The following is a 27,448-nucleotide window of genomic DNA, read 5'->3' as shown; positions in this document are numbered from 1 at the left end:
CGTTACAATGGTGAGGGAAAAGCTCTGTATTGCGTGTAATCACGTCCATACAGTTTATGATCACAACAACGTTTGTCAGGCATCTACTTTGTCATCTGAGGAGATTACAAAGATTAAGGTTTTTTGAAACTCTAAAACATGAAATGTGGAGTTATCTGCTTTTGCCAGAAAACGACTGTTGGAGTTATCTGCTTTTGCTATAAAACAAACTTTTAATATGTAAAAAAGCATACTTTCAATGAACTTTAATTTTGTAAATTACCTGTATTTGTTTAAGTTATTATTACTTAATCTGGTGGATGGCAGATGGAGGGTCTGCTGAGCTTGAGCTTTATTCGTTGTGACTTGTTTTTCATTAGTGCCTAATTTGACGTCAGGAAGCATAACTGCCTGGAGCCAAGGGGTATATAACAATTATGGCACACGCAGGTTAGACCCTCACAGGCCGCTTTCAGGTACTCATGTGTGTTTGCTTCTAGTAGAGACTGAGGATTCATTAATGTTGGTGTGTTCAACAAGCGATCGTAAATGAGTGGAATTTGTTACAGATGTTATAGGTGTCAAGATCTTCATAAGTTGTGCGTCGTTAATCCGTTGTTTAAGTGGAATCTGGTCAGTGTCATGGTTAGTACACTGACACATTGAGCCATGGTGCTCATATAGACAATGTAGGTTTGAGTCTGGCTTTCAAAAATGGTTTTCAATCAGTACAGTATTTTTTTTTTTGTTTTCCAATAAAAATAACGTTAACAAGACAAATTTGCTTTAAGACATCAAACAACCTAACTGCAGTTTGATTGATATTACTTGGAATGCGCAATAAAAAAACATGATTTCTGAAAAAAAATATTATATATATATATATATACAGTCATATGAAAAAGTTAGGACACCCTATTTAATTCCATGGTTTTATGTATCAGGACATAATAAAAAATTATCTGGTCCTTGGCAGGCCTTAAAATTTGGAAAATAAAACCTCAGATGAACAACAACACACGACACATCACACTGTGTCATTATTTATTTAACAAAAATAAAGCAAAGATGGAAAAGCCATGTGTGATAAAGTTAGGACACCCTGTGATTCAGTTACCTGTAGATCCAATTTTAGCAGCAATAACTTGAAGTAATCATTTTCTGTATGATTTTATCAGTCTCTCGCATCGTTCTGGAAGAATTTTGGCCCACTCGTCTTACAACGTTGCTCCAATTTATTGAGGTTTGTGGGCATTTGTTTATGCACAGCTCTCACCACATGATTTCAGTCAGTATGAGCTCTGGACTTTGACTGGGCTATTTCAGAATCTTGATTATTTTCTTTTCAGCCCTTCTGTTGTAGATTTGCTGCTGTGCTTGGGATCATTGTCTTGCTGCATCACCCAATCTTGGCCAAACTTTAGCTGTCAGATGGGTGACCTCACATTTGACTCTAGAATAATTTGATATACAGAGGACTTCATGGTGGATTCAATGACTGTGAGGTGCCCAGGTCCTGTGGCTACAAAATAAGCCCAAAATCATCAGCCCTCCACCAGCATGTGTGACTTTTGGTTTGAGGTGTTTGTGCTGATATGCTCTTTAGGTTTTCATCAGACGTGCTACTGTGCATTATGGCCAAAAATCTCCACTTTGGCCTCGTCTATTCAAAGGACTTTGTTCTAGAAGTCTTTATGGTTTGTTCAGATGCAAATTTGCAAACCTAAACCGTGCTGCCATGTTTTTTTTAGAGAGAAAAAGCTTTCTTCTGGCAAGTCTTCCAAACATGCCATACTTGTCCCATATTTTTCTAACTGTACTGTCATGAACTTTATCATTTAACATGTTAACTGAGGCCTAATGGCCTTTTTACTCTTCCCAGATTGATGGCAGCAACGTCATTATAAGTGTTTGATCACCACATTTGAGTGATCATTGCAAAAAATGTGTTTATATGTATATATTCTGTTTATGTATTTTGTTACTGAATTCTATATATAGTACCTGTCAAAAGTTTGGACACAGGAATGAGAAAGTGTCCAAACTTTTGACTGGTACTGTACTATAATATACACAAAGAATATGGGCCGATATATCAATATCGACCTTTTTTTTACTCTCTAATATCGGTATCGGCCCCCAAAAAACCCATATCGGTCGGGCTCTAGTTTGAACCTTCTGTAATAGTTGCACATGAGTCCCTCAGTTGTCCTCAGTTTGAAAAGATGGATCTCAAAATCATAGTCATTGTTGGAAATTAATTAATTAACTTTTATTTTATATTATTTTTTTCACTTCCTACTGCAGCTCTGACTCTAAATGGAAGTGGTAGAAGGTTAAAAGAAGGATGGAATCAGTAAACATTACAGATAGTAGCACTGTTCCTCTGTTCTTCTGCTGTAGACACTGTAGAACAGCTCTACAGTGAGGAGGTTTTCTGCACTCCTGTCTCAGTTGATTGGGCCCGGAGTGCACTGGGCTTTCTGTGGTGTTCCTCTGGAAGGGAAGGCTGCACGTTTAAAGAACTCCACTTAAACCACTTTTTTGACTGCAGGTTGTCATGTTCCCCCTTTACTAAACTCCTAGAGCTGAAGGGCTCATGGGTCAGAAGCATGGCAGCTCTGACAGAGGCTGTGATAATAGAGAATTTGAACAGGTCTTGCGTAAAGGTGAGAAGGTGACCAGTTTAATCAAATCCAGGTTTATTGTTGTTTTGAATTTAGTTTTATTTCTTTTTTTTTCTTTTTTCACTCCCTGTAGCTTTCACTTCATGTTCATTTTAATTACATTATTATTTTTATATATTACAATATATTTTAATTTAAGTTACTATAGTTTGTTTTTTATAGTTGTAGTTTATTTATTTTTTATTTCAGTTTTATTTTGCTGTTTTTATTTTAGTTGTAGTTTTTAGTATTTTTGTGCTGCTAAAATTAATAATTTGCATAGCAGCATTTCTATTTTTATTTCTTTTAAATAAACACAGACTTTACAATAGATTATGTATTTAAGATTAAAACTAAAATTAGTATGTGTACATTTTTTGAAAATTTTGGAGTCAGTTAATGAAAATGTTTAATTAGTTTTTGTTTTGATTTTTTGTTTTGAACAAGCTTTAAGTGTGATCTCAGCTGTTTCTCTTGCAGTGAAATTGAATGGAGATCAATTACTGCTTCTGCTTCTCAGATTTTGTTCTCCTGAGAATAAATCCCACTGGTTTAATATGTTTCTGGTGGTGTTTCAGAAGAAATAATTCCTTAGACTGTGTTCCAATTATGCAAGATACCAAAGTCTGTAATCAAATTGTTCAATCCATTTAAATTTTCTATATTGTACAGTATGTCAACAACTGTCTCATTTGTGTGTGTGTGTGTGTGTGTGCATGTTTATGTGGTTTATGAGGACACAAATTTATATAATGAAATGGGTATGACATAGGTATTACAACATGAAGGTGATTTATGAGGACTGTTTCGGTGTCCCCGTAATTCAAAAGGCTTATAAATTATACAGAATTGTTTTTTTTTGTTTGTTTTTTTGAAAATCTAAAAATGCACAAAGTTTTCTGTGAGGGGTAGGTTTAGGTGTAGGGCAATAGAAAATACTGTTTGCACAGTATAAAAATCATTACGCCTAAGGAAAGTCCACATAAACCATAAAAACCAACGTGTGTGTGTGTGTATGTGTGTGTGTGTGTGTGTGTGTGTCTCCTGAGGCACTTTAGGAAAAACATCTGAGATGCTTAAATGCAACCTTACTGAGATCTCCAAAAGTCTAACTTCTGGGTTAGTTTTCCTCTGGGGAATCTCAAAGTAGTTGTGTTGGCCTGGTTAAATGCATCAAGTGTCTGTAGGCTATTGCAAAGCACAAGATATTAGCATACAATGTGATGTTCAGCTCACTTTTATCGATCGAGGCAAGGCTGCCACTGTAAAATGTCTCGCACACCCATGTGCTCTGAGGTCTTTGAAAGGCCTTGCTGTTGCGTCACCATCGAAGGCCGCACAAACTGAACTGCTTTTTTCAGCTGCCAGCTGAGATCTGTAAGTCTATTCAATTGCCTCAAACACCTCTGAGATCAATGTCTGTATTTCTTCCTCATGGTGAGTTAAGCAATTCATCTTGTATTAGTAGTGACACGGTCTTCCAAGAAATCAACTCAGCTTTCATCTTCATTCTCGTGTCCCAGGCGATGTATCGATTCCTGCTAGAAAAACAGTGAGAGGGGAATAGAGCAAGAGGGAGTCTCAGCGAGATGGAAGGAAGCAGAAAATGTGAAAACAAAGTGAAAACAGTCAGTTCTTGCTGTGGAAGTGGCTTCCATGCCAGAAAAGAAGCCCGGGGCCTAATTTCCCATGGCTCCAGGCTCAGGGCTAATTTGTGTAAGTGAGGAGACTGACCTCCTTGAAGATTAAACAATTAGCAGCCCCTGAGCCCTCAATGAACACAACCAGCGAGCCTCAGGAGGAGACGTCAAATTAGAGCCGGCCTGAAAGAACCTCTGAGATGTGTGATACGTTTCTCCTGTCTGTCCTGGGTTGAGATAACACTTGAGAACACCTTACACTCGCAGGACCTTCTTGATTGACTTGTGCATAAGAGGTCTGAATTTGATTTTTTTTTTTGCAGTAGAACTTAGTTACAACAGCTGAACCTGTTGAGGTTAGAACTGGATTGAAACTCTCAGAAATGGTTGATTAGCTCAAATAGAAGACACTAAACCCATTCTCCTTTGGCTCGCGATGCTTTAATGACTTCTCACTCCATTCCATTGTGTTCAATAGCATCCCCTTTCTGCACCACATAGCCTATTTGTTCCGTTTCTTCCAAACAGACACAAGTCATTAATAATTGGCCCGGCATAGCTTTTACCAATGTTACGGAGATGTAGTGGGTCTGTTCGACCTGCATTACTATCACCTACACAACCCTGCTGTAATTCAACACCAAGGCTGAGTGTGAAGGAAAGGGAATTGCCTGGGTATGTTTGGCGGGGATGTTTTGGCTGGGCTGTAATAACATGTCAAATTAGCATTTCTCCAATTCAGCACGTACAAAGGCCAGGCTATAATTGCTTTAACCTGCAGCTTCTTCGTGGTGATGTGGTAATGAACACTTTCAAACAATAACAACACATCCATATTCCCTCAGCGGCTCTGTCCTTGTTTAAAGCGTGAAGCTAATTTATAGAGCTCAGGTCTGGCTGTTTCTGCACGAGATACAGATTGTACTGTCAAATTTCCATTTTCAGGATTGGTAGCTGATTCGCTTGTTTGCACACTCCATGAAGGTATAATGTGGAAATTAAAGGTGAAGTTTGTAATTTATGCGCCTCTAGTGGCACCAGATGGCATTGCATTCTGCTTGAGTAGACATAATAACTGTGCCTTAAGCGATTGTGTAGGTCTGAGTGAAAATATAGATTTTTCGGCTTAATGCTTTATGGTTAATTATTCTACTAACTAACCCACTCAACTGCATACATGAAAAGAACCCTGTTGTAATGTAGCTAATTAGAAAATCCCTGTATCAAGTGTTTCAAAATCATGTTTTACTTGAATTGAGAGTGTGAGTTCACAGTCTGTATTAAATGTGATTGAATGGAAGTAGTGCAAAATAATATCAAGAAAAATTATTCTATTGCGTTAGGGTTGAAAAAAGAAAAGATGTGGATAGTTTAATCTGATTCACAACCATGTGATTCTTACGAACCAATTATTTTTAGTGAATTAAAAACATGCAGCACAAACAGCATAGCCCATTTCACAAACAAATTATTCTTACGAGGTAGTTTGTTTAGTGAATTAAGAAGATGCAGCATGAACAGTGTAGCCTGATTAAAAAACAAATGATTCTTATGAGACAGTTTATTTAGTGAATTAAGAACATGCAGCATGAACTGTGTAGCCCATTGATACCCAACAGTTGTGATTTGGGTTACCTTTTTTGAAACTTTTTTGAAATCAATCAATTCAAGCCGATTCTTGAAAAACAATTGCAATTTTAATGCACCAAAATTATATATTTCACTCTTAGAATAAGAATAATTTTTTTTTTTTAAATCAAGTGAGCTCAGATCTGAAAGTAGATCAAACCAGCTGTATATTTGACATCACTTAAGCAGAAAGCATAATCTGGAATGATGGTCACTGGTGGTATGGCAGTTTGTTTGGCACGCACAAATTTGTGATACCAAGGTAGAACATAAAGCAAGGATCACTGTCTGAAGGGCCAAAATGTTGAGCTGAAATCTCAGAGGTAGTGTGAGTGGGGACCTGCATTGCCAAGCAATCTGAGAGAGCAGTATTTTCCTTTGATGGCTCTGATAGCTCATACTGTTAGCCCTGCTCTTCATCACACAGCCAACCCTTTTACCCACCTTATATATTATATTTTACAGTTTGAATTTGTGCCCACTCCTAATGTAAGTGTGGATTGCCTCCTCAGTTGAATTCTATTGCTGTTCCTGCCACGACTGCATTGGCTGAGTGTTTGTATATCTTTTTAAATGCCAACCACTTGCAGTTTACATTCCTCTGCGCAGCATTAAAACGAATTATAATCGATTCAAGGCATAATGAGCAAGACAGGCCTACACAAATTAAAAGGAAACAGCCAACATCCAGAGCTCAGGCGTGTAAAGTCTCAGAGATGGAGTAATATTCTTCACATTCAGGTTGCTAATGTCATCCCACACTGGCTCTGCATTTTCATGATGGAAGAGGTCAGGGATACCGATGCGATCCCGCTTTCATTAAAGCATTTGCGTAACCCCCCAACCCATCTGTCATGATGTCTCTTACACGTAAAGCTCACGGCTGTGATATGAAACGGGCCTTCAGGCAGGTTGTGATGTATGCTAGAATCATTCATACATTTTCTGCCTTCCATTAGAAAGCGCAATGAGGGAAAATGGGAGTTTGCTGATTCTGGAATATTTGTCTTGAAGTCGTATGTTTTATTCCTGCAAGGTTTGAAATTGAATCCCTTTCATGCCATGAGTTTGAATTTAAATTAGGTTGGCCACACCCACAGAAAGTTGAACACACATACACTTCATATAACACTACATTTTGCTTCATATTTATATTGATATCATCCTATTATATATTGATGATATTATTTGTAATATATGTATTTCTATAAATTTGAATAAGTGAATTCGAAAAGTGTTCTCTGTTCAATTCTGAATCACGCAGAAACCTGCAATGCAGTAACCGAGATGATTGCACTTCACTCGTCTGTTTAAATGTGCCATAGTGACCGCTTTACTAGGGTACAGATGGTTTCTTGCAGGAACTTCAATGTAATAGAGATACAGACAGTGTTTTGTTTTTTTTAATGCAGATGATGTCATGCGACCGTGACGAGGGCAAGCAGATGAAATTAACATGAGGGGGGAATAGAAATGTTATGTGATCAGACCCCAGTTTTGCAAGCTGTAAGACAGATGAATAGAGAAATGAGGAGAACAGCCCACCCTGTCATGAGTGGTCTACAGTGATGGATCGCAGAGATTAGTGTTACATCTAACAGCTCGCCTAGTGCTGTGGTAGCACAAGGATTTCTGCATGGCGTGACGATCTGGGGGATTCTGTATATCTAATTTTGAAGGCCTTGTCTATAGTAACCTAGCATAAATAAGATGAGAAATGTTTGTTTGTTTGTTTGTTTGTTTCCGATTAGTGGTGCACAAATTTTTTTTTTTTTTTGCTTTTTCTTTAGTTATTTTTTTGAGTTTTTTGTTTTGTTTTTGATATCTTGTCTTTTGATTCGCTTTGGTTTATACTTTTTTCTCTAAATAGTGGAGCTTAGAAATATCATATGGCAACCACCAATGCATTTATTTACATTTAGTCATTTAGCAGACGCCTTTATCCAAAGCGACTTACAAATGAGGACAATAGAAGTAGTCATATCAGCTGCCAGTAGTAACTGTAGCAGAATTAAATTGCCCTCAACTAATCTGTTCGTCCAGCGAACATTCAGTGTAAGTTCATATCAACTCTAGGAAAGGATATTTTTGTGGCCACAGAAAATAATTTCATACAGTATTAATGCAGTAGAGCATGTAGCGAGGATCAAAATTGTAAAGGGACATTAATTTGCAAGGCAGAATCAGAAACTCATGTAATTTGTGCACAAGAGTTCTATTAACTAAACACTAACACAAACTAGTCTAACTAACAAACAAACAATCACTCATACATGGGAAAGGGCAAATGAGGCGTGATGGATGAAACTGTCAGGAAAAACCAGAGAATGAAGCTATGAAAAGAGTCAGTTAACACCTTGAGTGAAACCATCAGCGCCGTTTTAGAACGGGGTCTACAGCTACTAAACCTCTGTTTCGTCTAGTTAAATGTACGATACTTGCATTGCCTTGGCCTGGAACGAGCATACGGATGCAGTCTCGAATGAAAGTCTTGATGATGGATATATATATATATATATACACACACACACACATATACACACACACAAAGAAAAACAAGTAGGTAGAATAGAAAAAAATAGAAAGCTAGTGTTTTTTTTAAATAAAAAAAGAAGATAAATAGATAAAGTAGAATTAAAATAGAATAGAAAGTGCTAGAGTTAGAAGGTCATTTATTATGTCATTTATGGCAGCGGAGTTTGCATGTGCCATTCACATTTTCTTATATATAAATCTAGTTGCTTTCTACAATGAGGTATTGTCACATAAAATAATGATTTTGTATATTCAACTTGGCCATGTGAAAAAACTTTTTCTGCATGAAATCCATTTCAGAATCTTCTTGCTTTCGTGTACATTCTATTCCTGAGAAAAATTAGCCAGAGAAATCCTTACCCCTTTTTAATGACAGAAACGGAAGAGGGGGAGGAGCCGGAGGCTCAAGCCGCTGTAATTAATGAGGAGTGCTCGCTTACGAGATGAAGATTCATTTCACGGGCCACATGAAGGGATGAGACAGCCTCCCGCATGAAGGATACACCGCAACACTCCGAGCAGGCAGGGGGGTAATTGATGATGGGGGCGCCTCTGCCGTAAATGTGCTGTAAAAGCCATTAGGAGGGGTTTCAGTCACACCTGTCTGATGTCTGCACAGATAGTCCAGCCCAAGAGAATGCAGAAAACAGAACAGAAGTGCTCCTCAGACACAAAGACGGTCTTTTGAAACTGAGTTCCTACCAGCTGTCAGCACATTTCTTGCACTCTCTAATTGCCAATGACCTAGTGCTCTGAAACTCTGAGAGTTGCCATACAGCAGCAAATTAAATGCCTTTGGTTGTGGCCTCCATGTGATGGGCCTGTGATAATAAATATTCCTGCTATTATCGGATGACATGGATTTATGGCTCAATCAACATCACCAAAAATAGGATTTGGGCCTCCGTGAGATGGGAGGATGGGGATATGGGCCTGTCCTTGGTTTAAGCAGTCTCTGTGCCTCAGGATTTGTGGCTTTCCTCCATGTTGTCCATGCAGGGAGACTCCTGAAAAGAATCTGCCTGTCATAGAAGTCCTGCTGATCAGGTTAAAAGAAGAGTCAGGTCAAATCAAGTCACCTTTATTTCTGTAGTGCTTTATACAGTACAGATCGTGACAAAGCATCTTCACAGTTATAAACAGGAAAACAGCAGAATCAATTATCGAAGCTTAAGTTGAAGACAGTTCAGATTCTGCAGTGAAGCAGCTCTAAAAGACAGTAGTGTCATTTTCTAGCTCAAATCAGTTAATTGCTGGTTCTCCTCAGATGAATCGTAGGGCTCCATGATGAATTGTTTTTCAACTGTAATCACAATGTCTGATTCTCTTGATTTATTAAGCATAATCGCCTGCAATATTTGCCTGGTGGTTATATTAGCAGTGTGCCATCTTTCTGTTCCATGATCATGCTGAAATATCATTTTATTTTATTTTATTTTTTATAAATTCATTTAAATATAAATTTAAAGGATAATATATTTTTGTTTCCATGGATAATTTTTCAAAGCAGCTCTACAAAAAAATAAAATAATAAAATAATATAAAATAAAAAAAAATATATTTTTGTTTCCATGGATAATTTTTCAAAGCAGCTCTACAAAAAAAAATAATAATAAAATAAAATAAAATAAAAAAAATATTTTGAATATCTTCATGCCTTATAGATTACAAAGGATTATTGTAAATGTTAATCTTTATTTCTCTATGTATGATATTATAAGACCACATATTCAGCATATAAAAGACGCTTTAAAAACAAAACAATTCAGTTGAAATTTTTTCACTTTTATTGCAAATGCGATAAACCAAAGCTTATTCCCTTCAAATTCCTGTCAGAATAAGTTGAGGACTTTTAGGCTGGAAGTTTCCATCCTGATACATTCTTCTTTCCCAGAGGTATGTCTTTTTCTGTGCCTGGTGTCAGTGAGACAGCGTTTGGGATTATGGGTAATAAGGCATTGACTGCGGTCAGCACAGCTCATTCGAATGAGAACACTGTGAACTCCAGTACTTTGTCTTCACATTTTGAGACCTAGAAAAGAGAAAACAAGAGAGATAAAGGAGCCTGTTTGCTTTCAGACTGTGCTGTCCTTTTCCAGGACACACCGGAGGCCAGTGGTCAGGAACAAATGGTCTGGGGACAGACTATATGCTGCAGAATGAAACATCCCTCTCAAAATAGGCCCACATCCCTTTCAGTAACAGAAACACTATAGATGTTTTTTAAAGGGATAATGCATCAAAATTAAAAAATATATATATTTTTTGTTTACTCACCCATGTGTTACATACAACCTGTCTTTTTTTGCCTTTCCACAGCTATAAATAAATAAATAAATTTTTTATGTGTATCTGAAGGCTTTGAAATAATATAGTTTCAGACTTTTTTTATTTTATTTTCTCAGTTTTTTTAATGATGTTTTTGTCCTTTTTATTTTTATTATATGCACAAGAAGAGCAGCCAAGGTGTTCTTAAAGGGGTCATATGATGCAATTTAAATTTTTCCTTTCTCTTTGGAGTGTTACAAGCTCTTGGTGCATAAAGAAGATCTGTAAAGTTGCAAAGACTAAAGTCTCAAATCCAAAGAGATAGTCTTTATAAAAGTTAAGAGTCAGCCACACCTACCTAAAATGGCTCGTTCTAACATGCCCCCACATATCTACATCACTATGTGGGAAGATTTGCATAACGCCGCCAAAATGTTCACGCAAAGAAAGAAGGCGTAACTTTTATTCTGGCTGTAGTATTGTTGCTGCCGCCATGTTGTGAATGCGCTGTGTGTTTCCTTGTGAAAGCGAAACTACTTTGTTTGGCCTTCCAAAAATGGACACGTCTAGAAATCAGTGGTTCAGTTGTATTAACACTGTAACACTGTTCCAGAACACTTCAACCCAAATATTCAGATGTGTGCAGCACATTTTATGGAGGACTGTTTACTGATCCTGGTAGAGTAGACGACAACTAAAATGCCGGCAGTTCTGACTCACGTAAGTACGTTTTCATTTAAAGGATTTGCCACTGATGATTCAAACTGGTAAGGGGCGTAACATTTCCGTCACACGCTTGAGGTATTCGGCCAATCATAACGCACTGGATAGCTGGCTAATCAGAGCACACCTCGCTTTTCAGACCGATTAGTTTTGTAAAAATCGACGCGTTTCAGAAAGGCGGGGCATAGAGGAGAATAATGAATGTACAGTATGTGGAAAATGTGTTTTTTTTAACCTTAAACCGCATAAACCCATTTCATTACACCAAATACACAAAATAATGTTCTTTTTAGCAGCATCATATGACCCCTTTAAAGAAATAAAAAAGTAAAAAAAATAAAAAATGTGTTTCTTGGCAGAAAGATAATCCTATGGGAACAATATGAGAGTGAGTAAACAATGACAGAATGATCATTTTTAAGTGAATTATTCCGAGTGAACATTTTTGGGTGAACTGCCATAATATGCTATTAAAACAAAAATTGAGCTGACAGCTAAACGGCATCCAGTCAAAACCAGTTTAAAACGTTTAACTCAAGTTTAATCTGAGCCCTCTGGTGAATCCGATACTATTTTCATGATCATTTCATGAGACATTTACTTGATAAATGGTCTCTCCGGGTGCTTCAGAGAGCAATAAACCTATTATTTATAGGTGCACAAGCCTTCGGACAATTGTTAATGTCACTGTGTCCTGACCTCACAGGCGAGTTCAAAGCTCCAGTGCTCAGTCGGCCGAGTCAGCCTGCTAAAGTGTTTATGATACTAAAATCAGCCGGTCCCATATGGAGAAGGCAGACCCGTAGACTAGTGACTGGGATGGTAGAGGACACGGTTACCGGACCGTAGCCCTGTCACGCAGAGATGCAATCACGACTGTCATTATTACCATTTAGTCCTTCACCAGATGCCCTCTTAACAGGCGAGCAAACCTGACTGCAGTGGATCACATCATCACCATTCCCCTCCAGTGATCGGCTTCTCTGATCTTCCAATCAGCTCACGTCCTCTGAGCTGATGCATTGACCATGTTTACCTCAGGAAGTGACATTTGCAACTTTATTTAGCTCAATGAGTTGTCGGTTATTGGCATGACCTTTTCTGCCATTGCTGTGGGTCCAACAAGCCTCAGAGACTCCGACTTCTTTTCTCGCTTATATCAGTGTTCTTATAACTTACTTACGGTACTTATAAAATGCATCGACTAATAGAGGAGTGTTTAATTCCAATGAGAATATTTATAAATATACAAGAGTGAAGTCGGAATTGATGAGAATGGAGGTCGTGTTTATGGCAAGTTGTTTATTAGTGGGCGTGATATGAAATTCAAATGATATAAAAATGCTATTTTGCTTGTGTGCTGGCAAATGATTTGGTCCCTTGTCAAACTAGATATCAAAAACAGTTTTTAGAAGGTTTAATCGGGGTTAAGTCTCACACATTTGAGATGTTTCTCTGTGAGTAAATAATGACAGACTTTTTGTTTTTAATAATTTTTTAGATTTCCCATCATGTGTCTTAAGTAAACATGCACTTACTCTCCTGTTTAAATTCCCATTGGCTGCACCTTTCAGACGCAGCTCTAAAGGCATCTTTCACAGTGATAAGGAAGTGCTTTATGTATTCCGGTCATGTTGAATATACACACACCTCCCTGACAAATGCAAGGCCGGCAGGAGTTAGAACTATGGGGGATGATAAACAGTTTTGTTTGTGTATCTGTGACTGAGTAAGGAAAGAGAGCATTTTATTTCTTTGATGAAATGCATTAGACATGTGGTGGGATTGAATCAGGTATGCTTCAGCATGCTGTAGTAAGAAAAATAATTCATAAAGAACTAAATAAAAATGTTTCAAAGCTACCCATTTTCAATCTCGATTTTTGTTTGTTTGCTTCTTTGTTTATAAGACTACAGAAGCTGCAAAGCAACATCAACCGTGTCTGTTAAAACAATTTATTTCAAACAAGAATTGATTTTGTGGGGGGTGGGGGGGTTGGGGGTGCTGCAGAGGTCTTTAAATCTATTCTGCAAACACCATATGTCTGTGAAAATACATGAAAAATGAAAAATATTCAAGGCTTTGTGCTTAAGAGCTGTTCATGTTCTATTCTCTTACTGTGGAGGTCCACTTTTTAAAGCTTGTTCTTTGTGATAGAAATAATGCCACCTTTGGGGTTCAAAAATATAAAAGTGAATAATACCTTTCCCACATACTCAAAAAGTGTGATAGAAAACATTATATGCTCATATGAACACACACATTTATTCATTACCAAATGCTCTGTTCCAAAACCTAGTGAGCTGCCTACATAGGCAGCATTTTAAGGCATCATGGACACAAAGCCTTGTGGACGAGTGATGAGAGTGAGATGTTGTAAATATACTTAGTTCACTCAATACCTAAACAAACAATCAAATAAATTATTTTTGTGTGTTATGTATTTTTATGCTTATTGGAGAATTTTATTAGTAGCTTAACTAATGGCAGATTCAAAATAATTGGAAATGGATCACTTATGTTCTTTTTCAGTGCTTCCTTAAATGTAGGGTTTTTAGAGAGCTCACTAAGTTTTAAAACATAGTGATAATCTTCACATTCATTGATTATAATATAAAATTCAGAATTAAGATTCATGCCTCAATCCATCATTTATGATCCAAAAAACAAAACAAAATACAAGACACAGTTCAATCAAGCTGCAGTCAGAGGCATAAACTGGAAATAAAGATGCCTGCATTGCGTGTGCCAGAGAGGAGGTTTGCTGAGGGGCAGCATCTCCAGCATGACTATCTTCTTCTTTATTGAAAAAGACAAATGAGGAGGTTTGTAGGCAGACGTGCTTCATTTTAACATCGTACTGTGGCCCATGGCAAAGTATGTGTGCAATCAATAAGTGTCAAGTATGCCCATAATGTCACATGATGTTTACCTGTGGTTTATTTACATAAAATGAGTGTGTATAAAGAGCATAGCAGAAACACACAACTCCTCTCCTAAAGATCAGGTAGTTAAAGCTCAAAAATAATCAAAAAAAAAAAATTCTGACAACATTTTACTTCCATTGTTTGGTGAACTCTAAGCAGGTTTGTGGCAAAACATGTTTTGTGGCTCAATCTGTGATTTGAGTACAGTATATTTTGCCTCCCTTTTGATTTTGATGTTGGTGGCCTTTTTTAAAGTGGGTTAGCGGTCAGATATGGTATAGAATGAAACCTCCTCCCTAACAAAATTATGTCCCACAATTCACCTGTAATCTCACAACGGAGCCCCCGAGGGTGCAATAAATGTTTATTACCACTAAGCTTCTTTCATAATACCTCCTTCGTTCTAATGCATAAGGGTTATTGAAAACACCTAAGTCTAACACCTGACCTCAACTTATTTCAGATTCTCTTCATCTTATTTTTTTCTCAAAATCTGTATTTTTAGTAGGGGAACAATTCTGTGTTTTTCTACCGATAATCTGAGGTAGACTGAATGGTTATGTGCTCGTCTTCATTACTAATGAAAACTTTAGAGCTTTAAAGTCTTTATACAAAGCAACCCAAAATCAGAATTGATCATATTTACTTTCCTAAAATGCATTAAGTATATATCTTTTTTATCCTTAAAATGTTTTAAAGAAATAAATTGTCATTTTGACCACTTTCAATGCAAAAGCACCTTAAAAACATCATAAAGTTAGTCTATATGAATTGTGCACTGTATTTTAGAACTACTGTAATTACACAGTATAACTAATTCAAGACATCTAGTGAAACTCTTCCCAGTATTTTCATGAGAGAAATGAAAATGTTGTGAACGAATTATTCTTTTGAGGCAAATCTTTTCAATGAATCATTTGAGCTAGATCACAAAACTGGTCTCAAGTTAATCATGAATCAAACTGATCTGAAGTTTAACTCAATGACTGATGGTTAACAGCAAACAGGACACTTTTCAAAATGTGACACAGAATGAAGAAAGTCATATAGGGTGATGAAAAAACTTTGATTTGTGGGTCAATTATTCCTTTAAAATGAAAGCGATATCTCCGATAGCGATAGCTCCCCCTCATTCGGTGAGAGTGTGTTAATGAGCACATGACGAATAAGGTCTCTGTTGCTGCATGATAAGAAACTAGCATAACATACATTATTCAAACAGCTGTAGCTGTATATCAAGTATAATAGAAAGATGCATAGCTGCATTGTCAGTTAGTCTCATCATATGGTGTTATAATGCATATGCTGACTCTCCTTTCTCTCTCGGTCTGTCTTTCTGGCGGCCACAGAGCGGATGGCATGGGATAGGCGTGGATGTGCTCGTGGATGTTGTGACAGTGGTTCAGTGAGGCGTGAGAGGGAAGGTTACAGTATTGGCTCAAAGGCAATGCCAGCTGATGCAACAGATGGCAAATGTCTTTGATTGGTGCAAGGTGTTTGATGAGCAGAAATGGCTCTGTTTAATTACTTGTCAAGTTGTCCGTCTGGGGCTGGAGGCTCCTTGTCTGTCTTAGAGGCTTCTGGGACTTCAGGCCTGATTGAATTGCATTGCTGGATGGACTGAAGCGCCAAGCAGTTCCTGCATCTGTTGTTTGGACCATCAGAATGTAATTTCTCTCTTTTTTTTTCTTTCTGCAGTATGCCCTGGCACAGAGAATAAACTGAGTACTCTGTCAGACCTGGACCAGCAGTATCGAACCCTTCGTAAATACTATGAGAACTGCGAGGTGGTGATGGGTAACCTGGAGATCACCAGCATCGATCGCAGTCGTGACCTGTCCTTTCTTAGGGTAAGTAGTCTGTGCGAGTTATTACAGGTCTCCACATGACGTCTTGGATTTTGTATATTGTTTGTTTTCCATAGTTTTTTGTTGTTGTTGTTGTTGTTCTGTGTCATATCAGAGTCAAAGTTTCAAGGTAACAATTACACCTAGTATATTAGTTACCATAAGCTATTTGCCTGAGTCAGTTTGAAATGGTGTAAAACGAACTTAGGAGTGCGTCGTAAATTAAACCTGCTAGTTTTTATTCCCTTACTGTCAACCAGTAGATCCTTGTTCACAAATGAGATTGTTCATTAATTTCCTTCGCAAATGACCTGTCCCAGTTCGTTTAGTTCCTTTTCCAAACAAGATGTCTCATTTACTCTGCTAAAAGCCTTGCTATACTTGCAGCAACGTTATTTTCATTCTTCACTTAAGATCACAAAAAGTGGTCCTTTTAAGATCACAAAAGTGGTCCACTTAAGATCACAAAAAGTGGCACAAAATTACCAATCACACGGATTCCTATTGAAATGAATGGAATTCAACTGCAAAATGTCACAGAGCAACGGTAAATGTGACTGCACCTTTGCACAAGTTTTGCTATTTGGCACTCTGGTCAAGACGTTTATGTATGTAGCACTTTATACAATATATTGGTTTAAATTAAGCAGCTTCTCCATGTTAATCATGAAAAAAGAGCGTCAGTGTTTATTTCGATTATAAATTATTTTTGCCAGAGTTCGCTTTGGCAAGCTGTTTCGAACTCCTGAAACAACCAAGTCACTTCATTTTGGCCTGATTTTGCTCTAAATGATGTCAGACCAGTTGGTTTTTTTTTATTTTGCTTGAAGTATATTGAGGCCTTTAGGATTAATTCAGAAAATCATATGGCAGAAATAGTAAAAGTAGTATGCTAGTGTTGTGTGATATACTAGTACACCTCTGTCCTTTCTTATTCAAAACACTTAAGTTCAGTAGGTCCACAGTCTGCACTTCTATGCTATTTGTGTACTCCATGCTGTAGTCAGTATTTGAAGTCAGATAAAAGCAACCAAAGCAATCCTGCAAATCAGACGAGAGAGATATCTGTGAGTTGTAAGTGCATGGAATGAGAATAATTTGTTCACTTAAAAGATTAGAAAGTGGTTTGTTTGTGACTGAAACGCCACTAGTGATGAAAACAAACAATAGAGTCTGACCTCACTGCCGACCTCCCCCCGTCACAATAGCCCCATTTCAGCTCGTGCCATGATGAGGATAATGGGTAGTCGGAGAAAGGTCAGGGATCTTTTCTTCAGGAACAACATAGTGATAAATATTGTGTGTTGAGACATGACTAGTGAACGTTCCTGTACTTCCTTATAAACATATTGCTGGCTAGTGCTTATAACACATCCCTTGTATAACCAATTTCGATTTATTTAATTTGATCTAATGGAAATGAAGGAGACCCTCATTAGGTGTGTTGTAGCTGAGATGTGTAGCTTAAAATAGGTTGGTTTTGGCAGTTTAGAATAAAAATAAATGAATATGTTCAAGTTATGCTAATTGAACTACTTATATTTATTGCATCTGAGGCATAAGATATTGTTTGGTTATTAAAGGAAAAGTTTACCTTTTGAGTTGAACTCAAGATCTGGTTAAAACCAATTTCACTAAAGTATTGATGTCAGATTCATGAACGTATAGTTGTTTTTAATTTAATCTTTTTGGTTGATTCAGTTCATAAAACCCGTCCAAATGATTTGAAGTAAAATTCTCTGTATAATAAGTGAATCTTTCTTTTGAGTCCAAACTTTTCAATGAATCGGATAATCCGGTTCACATCACTACTTCAGTGAGCAAAGCTTTCATATTAGTTTCGTGAACCGGATCAACCGATTCAAAAAAATTGACTCAAAAGAGCAATTCACTCATTAATCAGTGAAACTCATTAATTCAGTGAACAAGATGAGATTCAAAAGAATGAACTGAACAATCTTTTTAATGTAATCTTTTCACTTTTTTAGTCACAAAAAAATTAAATAAAAGTAATAATACATAATGAATTATTCTCATTCACTCAAATAGCAATTCATGAGTGAATTGCTCGTTTGTGTCAAATCATTTTACCAAATCAGTGTATATGGTCCACAAAAACAAAAACTAATTGGACTGATTGGCTTCTCCAAACTTTCACTGATTCATTGATTCAGGCTTAAGTGCCTTCACAAATCAATTTTTTGTCAGCTTTGCAGTTTAAGAAATGTGGTCACAATGGACTTTATATTTAGATTGAAAAAAAGCAGCATGTCATGATATGAGGGTGAGTAGTAAATATTGTCTAAATTATCATTTTGAGGTGAATTATTGCTTTTAAGACTAAAATAAAGTTGAATAGACTATACCAAAGAGGTTCTTAGTGGACTCACCTCATTACATAGTGCACGACAGCATTTCTAGTTGTCCCGTCTGATATCAGCCCTGCAGGTCCATCAGTTTTTCTTTAGAGTCTGTTTCTGCATTACTAATTGTTCTGGAATCTGTTTTAAATGAGTCGAAAACACACACAACACCACCCTGCAGGTCATGAAGACTGTGCAACTGTGCAGGGCAAACATTGGTCTCCCACGGCCAATGCGATTGCTGGTATCAAAGTAAAAGCGTTGATAAACTGAGTCATATTGTTGCTCAGGCTCAATGGGATAATGGTTAGGGAGAAGAACACATTCTGAGCTTAGACATCAATCTAAAAACAATTCCGGTTCATGTTTATTTCACCGCACCATAGGGGATCATATTGTGCCATGAATATCACTCCTAGGAAGAGGCTTTAAGATTTAGACTGCCATCATTGTAGGCCAATGAGGTCTAGATGTATCTAGAGGCACCCAGTTGCACAGGTTAATTGAACTTGTTAATTGAGAACAACAGCAGGGGCAAAGGGTGGAGTCACGTGTATTTTGGGCAGGATTTTTTATATTTTAAAACATTAATATCACGCTTCCCCTGGGTCTTTCCGTCAGTTGGGGAAAACTTCACCTTGAAGAGACAAAAACGAGGAGAAGAGAAATCTTTTCAGCGGTTGACTAGCTGTCTCTTGGGTGATTGAAACTGATTCTTTCCTTTTTAAAGATAGCTGGAGATTGATGGCCACTTCCAAAACAGCCAGAATGGCTTTAGTGGTAAACAGAGTTCATCTTCTCGTGCCTTCAGGGCTGATGAATTAAACCCGCAATGTGATGAATAACTGTAATTCTGCCCTCTTAAAATTTCCACATTTCTCTTTTAAAGGCAAAGGTTACATTGCATCCCAGAGCTGGATGTTTTGTCGTTCGGTCCAAGTGGACAGTTGCTGGGTTTCCATGCCATTTATGCGCATTTTCAATTTGTGCTTAAGTAAAGCTGAATTTAAAAACTTGATATTCGCATAAACTCTCAAAATTTGCATAAGGTTTATGAGATGGAGATGGAGGTTAAGTTTTTCGCAAAACAGATGCGGTATTTTCACCATTTGGGCATGTTTCTGCACTTTCTCTGGAAAAAAAAAAGACAAACATGATGCTCCTATATAATGTGCAATGTTTTGCATTCTCTTTTGTAGACTTTTCCCAAATATATTTAAAACATTTGGATGGAAATGCAGCTACTGACACCCTCTTGCAATGATCCACCATCTTTGATTAGGCCGTCTTTCGGCCCTCCATCGCATATAATGTATTAAATGCTTAGTTCAGGATTTAATGAGCCGATATAGAGTTAATAACCGGTTATCATTTCCAAGAGGAAAGCATAAATATTTCCACAAGGCAGCATGTCATTAGGCTGAAGATTAGATACTGAAGAGTGCTTAGAGTGCGAGGTCTGACTGGAAATATTACTAGATACGGTGTTGCTATGGAGCCCTGACCAGAACCGTTCTTCTTTTTAATTTCACGTCTCTTTTTCTCATCGAGTGTCTCTTTTTTCATTCTATGCATTTTCCCCCTTTTCTCATGTTGTCAGTTCTAGTCAGTACAAGTGGCTTCCCAAAAACAACGATGCTCCTAGAATAGCTTTCGGATCCTGAACTGAACTGAAGACTTTGCTAAAGGGTCACCGGCTTTCAACTGTTAGTGACATTTTGCAGATTTTTTAAAAACGTTGCTAGCAGGATATTCAAAAGGCCATGTCATTCTTAACAGATCAGTAGTTCTTTCAAATACATACATATACTTAGTTAATATAATTAATTCCTGCAATGGCAAAACTGAATTTTCAGCAGCCATTACTTTGCTATGGAGCCCTGACCAGAACCGTTCTTCTTTTTAATTTCACGTCTCTTTTTCTCATCGAGTGTCTCTTTTTTCATTCTATGCATTTTCCCCCTTTTCTCATGTTGTCAGTTCTAGTCAGTACAAGTGGCTTCCCAAAAACAACGATGCTCCTAGAATAGCTTTCGGATCCTGAACTGAACTGAAGACTTTGCTAAAGGGTCACCGGCTTTCAACTGTTAGTGACATTTTGCAGATTTTTTAAAAACGTTGCTAGCAGGATATTCAAAAGGCCATGTCATTCTTAACAGATCAGTAGTTCTTTCAAATACATACATATACTTAGTTAATATAATTAATTCCTGCAATGGCAAAACTGAATTTTCAGCAGCCATTACTCCAGTCTTCAGTGTCACATGATCCTTCTGAAATCATTCTAATATATGCTGATTTGCTGATCAAGAAACATTTCTTTTTATTATCAATGTAGAATTACCGTAAAATACCATACAATTTTGGGTAATTTGCGATTGTTTTAAATCTTATATAAGTAAATTCTAAATAAAACAATCGCAGAGGGAAAGAAACTCCGTGTTCTCCATCGTTTTTCACAGCCCGAGGCAACTGTGAGCTCGGATGGGCCAAAGGTTGCTTCTCTCAGAAACATTCACCTCCACTTCCTATAAACTTATTTGTTTGCTGACTCTAAATATTGATTCAAATAAAACTTACGTTGGAATAGAGAACATTTAAGATGACTCTCCTGGCAAATACTGTCTAAGCAGCCGTTGTTGTGTGGGTTGTGAATACTCGGTTCTCTATTTAACCCTGAGAATATGCAACTCATTCTTATGAAGATGAGCTACAATTTATTTCCATAAACTTCAAGAAAATACAAAGTATTTGAAAAGAAATAAGTTTTGTTTGGTAATAGATGATTCATTGGTGGCTTTTTTCAATAACCTAGTAAACTACAGTCTACTGCCTACATAGTAATAGAGCCTCATAAGAAAGTAGATGATTATTGTTGTTTATAGGCTCATCATTGACGTTTGTCCTTCTTCAGCAGTGGTTATATATTGCTTTAAATAAAAGACTGTGGTGTGATTGATGAAACGTCTTTACACAACCGTAGCTTATAATTTATGACGAAATGGATTTCCTATTTTAGTAAAAGTAAAGTCAAAATTAGGAGCGAATTTTATTGGTTGGTTAGCTCAGTAAAATGGACAAGGAGTAATGTAAATACTGATTGTACATTGAAGGTCTAAATTAAATTTTATATAGGAAAAAGTGTCATTTTTGCATTAGAAACGTAACTGAGTAAAAGTCAGTTCCAATAGTGTTTCTAAATTCCTAAAATTGCATAATAAAGTACACTAATGAAGTAATGGTAATGTCTGTAGTTTTTTTCTGGGCCAAGAGCTTCACACGTGCTGTGTTAGATCAGCTGTGATTGGGGAGACATTTTCAAAGCGCCCTTCAATATTAATGAAGACTGATGAAGTGTTTGGGAGCCCATGTCTTTCAGCTCTGCCTAGATGGGATTGACAATCGCAATTAGCAAACTCTCAAGTTCATTTCCATCACTTTAATATGACACGCAGACAGGCTTAAAAGGGGAGGAAAGAGAAGGAGCATGGGAGAGGAGGAGAATTTCATATGCTTTGGTAATAATGTGTAAAATATTAGTGCAATTAGAGCATGCAAAAAAAATCCTTTTCACAGAAAATTATATCTTGACTGACAGGTACAATGAATCAGTGAATAAATTGAATAATAAATATTCATTATAAATTAAATAATAATATAATATAATATATAATATAATATAATATAATATAATAATGTTAAAAAGCAATACAGCAATAATTAAACAGTATGACTGAAAATACAAACTACAGTATATATATTACCATGAACATATTTAATATTATTATTATTATTGTTATTGTTATTATATATTTTATTTTATTCCATGGTCTGTCTGAATACTGGATTCTGATTGGCTGGCAGGTATGCATTAAAACCGTTTAATATACAGGTAGTTCCAAGTCAGTTTCATATTAATGCACTGCTTTAATTGATGCACAAAAAACACACACACACACACAGAGAGAGGGAGAGGTCGGAGATTGCAGATTGCGCTGAGCACACACATAAACTTGTCAACGCTTCCCTGCGATTTTTATGAGTAAAATAGCCTAGATACTAGATTGCTCAGGGCCGTCCTTAGGGGGGTGCAACTGGTGCAGTCGCACCGGGCCCCGTGGCGAACGGACCGAGGGGGAACACCCCACCCCCCACCCCCAAAACGCGATCGCGAACGGACCAAAGGGGGACCCCGCTCCTTACCTCGCACCGGGCCCCGCATCAGCTAAGGACGGCCCTGAGATTGCTACATTATATTCCTCAACAACGAGGTGTTAAAATCGCTGTTTTTGAAGTAATTAATTGTTTGTAGAGAGACTCGCAGACACAGGTAACACACACACAACTGTCATCTCTCTCTCTCTCGATCGATAATTAATTGAAATAAATGCTATAATTAATTCAACTAAATGTGATCTTACCATACTATTTCATCTCTGTGTCTGTTTTGAGGCGGGCAGAATGCTAGAGCTAACGAACCGTAACTGACAAAAATAACTGTCATTTTTACCCTTCCGGTCAAATATTGTGCTACAAAGAGCAATTCTAGTTTTAACTTGTCTATAACTTGGCAAATGACCATGGAATAAGCGAGATAATCAATGGCTTGCCGTGCATTAAAGGATTTTAAATGCACGACATGAAGGCCAAGAAATCCTTTAAAATCTTTTGATGCACGGCAAGCCGCTGTTTATCCCTTACATATATAACATAAGTATATCTAAAATCTTAATTTTATTATTAAAATTTTTTTCTATTATTATTATGGGCACCAAACATCTGTTTATTATACCAGAGTAAACAAAAAATATACAGAACAGTGGAATGATGGAGATTTATTATTAATATAATATTTAATATTAATCTAATAACAAATATTAACATTTAATATGCTATTTATTATTATTATTATTATTATTATCATAAAATATTAACGTTATATTTATTATTGAAATGTCAGTATAAAATGAAGAAGTATTAAAATATACATTGTAAAATAATAATAATAATAATAATAATAATAATAATAATAATAATGTTATGAGTGTTATTGTTGTTTTTAAAATGTCAATGTTTCAAAAAAAAATTTACTTTAGTACAATTAGCAAATTTGGAACCATGTGGGGTTGCCACTTGAAGTCTGTTGTAAAATCTGGGTCCTTCAGTGAATTGAGAATCACTGAAACTTTTTATCTCATATTTATGCAGGCACAGTTTAATGGAGTTTTGGAAGAAATATGAACACTCCCACACATGCATGTAAAAACAGAGGAAGGGAGAGACCGCTTTCTCAGCTCATGGACCGCTCGAGCATCTCCTCACTTCTCCTGCCTACGGCGAATGTCAGCACAGGTTCGCATTCACAAAAGCCCGGCACACGTGGCAGTGCTGTCTCACTTCCCGTAAAGATGAGTGTCGTCCAGCTCTGGCAGAGCATTTGGTTTACTATAGTGTTGGTTTGTATATGTTTGGGACCAGTCATTGTTTGTCAGCAAAAGTTTAACTCTGTTTTGTGGATAGCTAGCAGATATATTTTGAGGCCGACGCGCCTTGTCACTCTACAAGGCAGAAAAAAAAGTCTAACAAGATTCTTTACCTCTTCCTTCTTCATCCCTTCATGCATATTTCCTAAACATATATGTGAATGAGCATTTCCCAACCATTTTACATTATGTCTAGAGTTTTGATGGAAATTGTAATAGAGAATATATACTTTGTAGGCAAATATTTCTATTGTAGCTAATAACTTCTTTTTGTAATTGTGAAATATTACTACAATTTAAAAGAACTGTTTCTAGTTTAATGTATTTTTAAATATAATTTATTCCAGTGATGCAAAGCTGAATTTTCAGCATTCATTACTCCAGTCTTCAGTGTCACATGATTCTTCAGAAATCATTCTAATGTGCTGATTTGGTGCTCAAGAAGCATTTCTTCTTATTAGCAATTTTGAAAACAGTTTTGCTGCATAATATTTTTGTGGAAGCCTTGATACATTTTTTTAGGATTATATGATGAAAATAAAGTTGAGAAGAACAACATTTATTTGAAATAGAAATATTTATTAAAAATATAAATGTATTCACTGTCACTTTGATCAACTTAATGCATCCTCGCTGAACTATTTATTAATTTATAATATTAATTTATATATATTAATTTGTTTAAAGATGTGAAATGTGAATTAAAAATACTGACCCCAAACTTTTGAATTGTAGAGTGTGCCACTGTGACAGTAACTTTATTTCTTATCTGTTGTTTTATTATTCATGAAATAATTTTTAACAAAACTTTATCCTAGCCATCACAGCTGGAAGTCTTATTGAAAAGTGTTGGAGTCCTAATTATTGAGTTCTATAGTTATTGAATTATTAGGCTATGGTTACATTTTTAAGTAATTCGAAATAAATGCAATTTATAAGTTTAAAGATTCTACATTTATTGTCAGAATAAACATGGCTAGAAAGCCCAGGTTGTGGTAGTTGACTCATCTGTGCAGTAGGAGGTGATGTGCTTGACCCTCGTCCCCTCACGGCAGGAAAGTACTGCTGAGGTTGTGCTGGTCATGTGTTTAATAATGGCTGGGTCAGGGTTTAGTGGGGAGGCTGAAGTTCACAGGGTCTGTCCTGACTCTGAGTGTCAGGAAGATGTATGAGCTGTAGTCAGGGCACATCCTCCCCTCACAGTGCACACTAATGATGCTACAAGCCCTGATGGACACCTTTATTACAGTCAGATCAATCATTCCACTGTTGAGCAAGCTACTTTCAAACTCTGTCTTGACAAACTGTAAGCTACACATAAAGTAGTTCAATTACAGTCTTGTCTTTTCGAGTAGTTATCCACAATAGACGTTACTCAAAGTCATGATTCATTTATTGATGTGCAGTCCAGGTGGAAATATTCATCAGGCTTGTTCTGGATTGTGAATTTGTGACCTCTGTTGTACATGGAAATATTTGCTATTTTTATTGTATTTTTATTTTAGATATTTTTTGTAATGCATGAGCAAGACTTGCTCAAATTCTTCCAGGATGTTTTTTTTTTAACCTTTTTGTCTGCATATCACCATAGCATTAACATTCAGTGTGTATTGTGTATTAGGCTAAATATCACAAGTAGTTCAAAATTGTCTTAAATTTGAATATTTTTGATTCTTGAGTTAAAATTATTTTAATTAAACATCATAACATTTTTTTTTGTCATGTTGAGTGAATTGCCCATATATGTTTATATGTAATTTTATAATTTTATACTTTTTATTGGCTTTATATTTTGTTACTTTTTAATTTTTACTTTTTTTTTTTTTTTTTGCTGTTTTATGAATTGTTTTGTGTTTCACAGATGAAAATGTATAATTCCATTCCAGGCAGTTCCATTTTGACAACTTACCCTATATAGTGTGCTGACATTATTGCAACAATTTTCTTTTTCCTGGGAAATAATGGTGTAAATGTTCTGTAGCTTTATTTATTTATTTATTTAAGAAATTAATACTCTTATTCAGGAAGGATGCTTTAATTCAGTTAAGAATCCTGAAAATGTATCATGATTTCCACAAAATATTAAACAGTACATCAGTTATCAGCTTTGATAATAATAAGAAATGTTTCTTACACCAAATCAGCGTATTAAAATTATTTCTGAAAGATCATGTGACACTGAAGACTGGAGTAATGGCTGCTGAAAATTATACATTACATGATAAAATATATTTAAAATATACTCCATACAGTTATCTGAAATTGTAATAATAGTTCACAAAAATTTTTTAATGCATAAAACTATTTTAATGCATTTTTGATCAAATAAATGCGGCCTCGGTGAGCATAAGAAACAAACATTCAAAAACATTTAAAAATCATACCAACCCCAAACTCTCGTGTATGTGTCTATACTGAGAAATATTCACTGGAGTAAGAAGTGTGACAACTAGCCCTGGTCTCTCCTCTTGTGCAGACAGGAAGGTGACTTTCAACAGAGTTGAGGCATGTCGTGAAGGTGACAAGCTCCTCTGTGTGCCAGGAACTTCCTCCGTGTTAACTGAGATGTCTTCCACCCACCACAGCAGAGCGCACAACCTGACAAGCACTCCGCGTCTCTCATATACACTTTCCAATCACAGAGAAAGAAGAAGCAGACAGATAAAGAGAGTCAAAGAGAAAGAGAGAGAAATGAGATAAAGACGAGGAGAAGCGTAGGTTTCTTATCTCAACAGAACACCAGTCATTGAATAAAGAGCATGAGAGGAAAAGCAGCAAGGGAGTCACAATAATCTGTCCGGGCCGCACTTGCACTAGCCGTCTCGTTGTCCTATCTCCCTCCATTCTCCATGGCGGTCAGGTGAATCTGGGACTAGGCCATGCTCGCACGCTTAAATGAAATAAATTTACACAAAAGCAGCACTCACTCTGGGCTCTCAGTATGGGTCGTGTCAGGCTCACCGTGCCTACAATGGCTGAACATACTTTATTAACCGCTGCTTCCTGATAACAAAGCCATCTGGAATTAAGTGGAGATTTCCCACCATCCACACACTCCTCACTCAAAGGAGCTCATTTGCAATATGAGACGCCCTTTAGTGGCTTCTCTGGAGCGCTGTTGGGGAAGCAACTCATAATCATGTCCAGACTGAATCTACAGTCTATTTTAACATTGCTTTCGTCATTAGTCCAAATCTAAGTCAGTTCTCTTTTTGGTTTTCTTTTCTTTGGTTGCCAAGAAAGGGATGTTCACATAAAAATAAACCCACTGAGCAATTTATTGGCAACAACTTTTTTTTATTAATATTTTATTTTTATTTTATTTTATTACTTTATTTTAGTACATTTGCAGGTTCCTGGGGTTGATTTATCATATCATATCATATAT

General features: G+C 36.6%; 1 protein-coding gene across 1 annotated transcript in view; it reads left to right on the top strand.

Annotated features, from left to right (window-relative positions):
• LOC107741926 (receptor tyrosine-protein kinase erbB-4-like) overlaps positions 1-27,448 on the top strand; it is a 375,191-nt gene that overhangs the window by 156,750 nt on the left and 190,993 nt on the right. The window contains exon 2 of the mRNA XM_016554742.1: positions 16,066-16,217. Coding sequence (XP_016410228.1) covers positions 16,066-16,217 — 152 coding nt within the window. The remainder of the gene's footprint in view (positions 1-16,065; positions 16,218-27,448) is intronic.

This window comes from Sinocyclocheilus rhinocerous, unplaced genomic scaffold (assembly GCF_001515625.1).
Source record: "Sinocyclocheilus rhinocerous isolate Xijiao unplaced genomic scaffold, SAMN03320098_v1.1 scaffold226, whole genome shotgun sequence".
Classification (NCBI taxonomy): domain Eukaryota; kingdom Metazoa; phylum Chordata; class Actinopteri; order Cypriniformes; family Cyprinidae; genus Sinocyclocheilus; species Sinocyclocheilus rhinocerous.
Note: the sequence above shows the minus strand (reverse complement) of the source record. Positions and strands in the feature narration are given on the sequence as shown.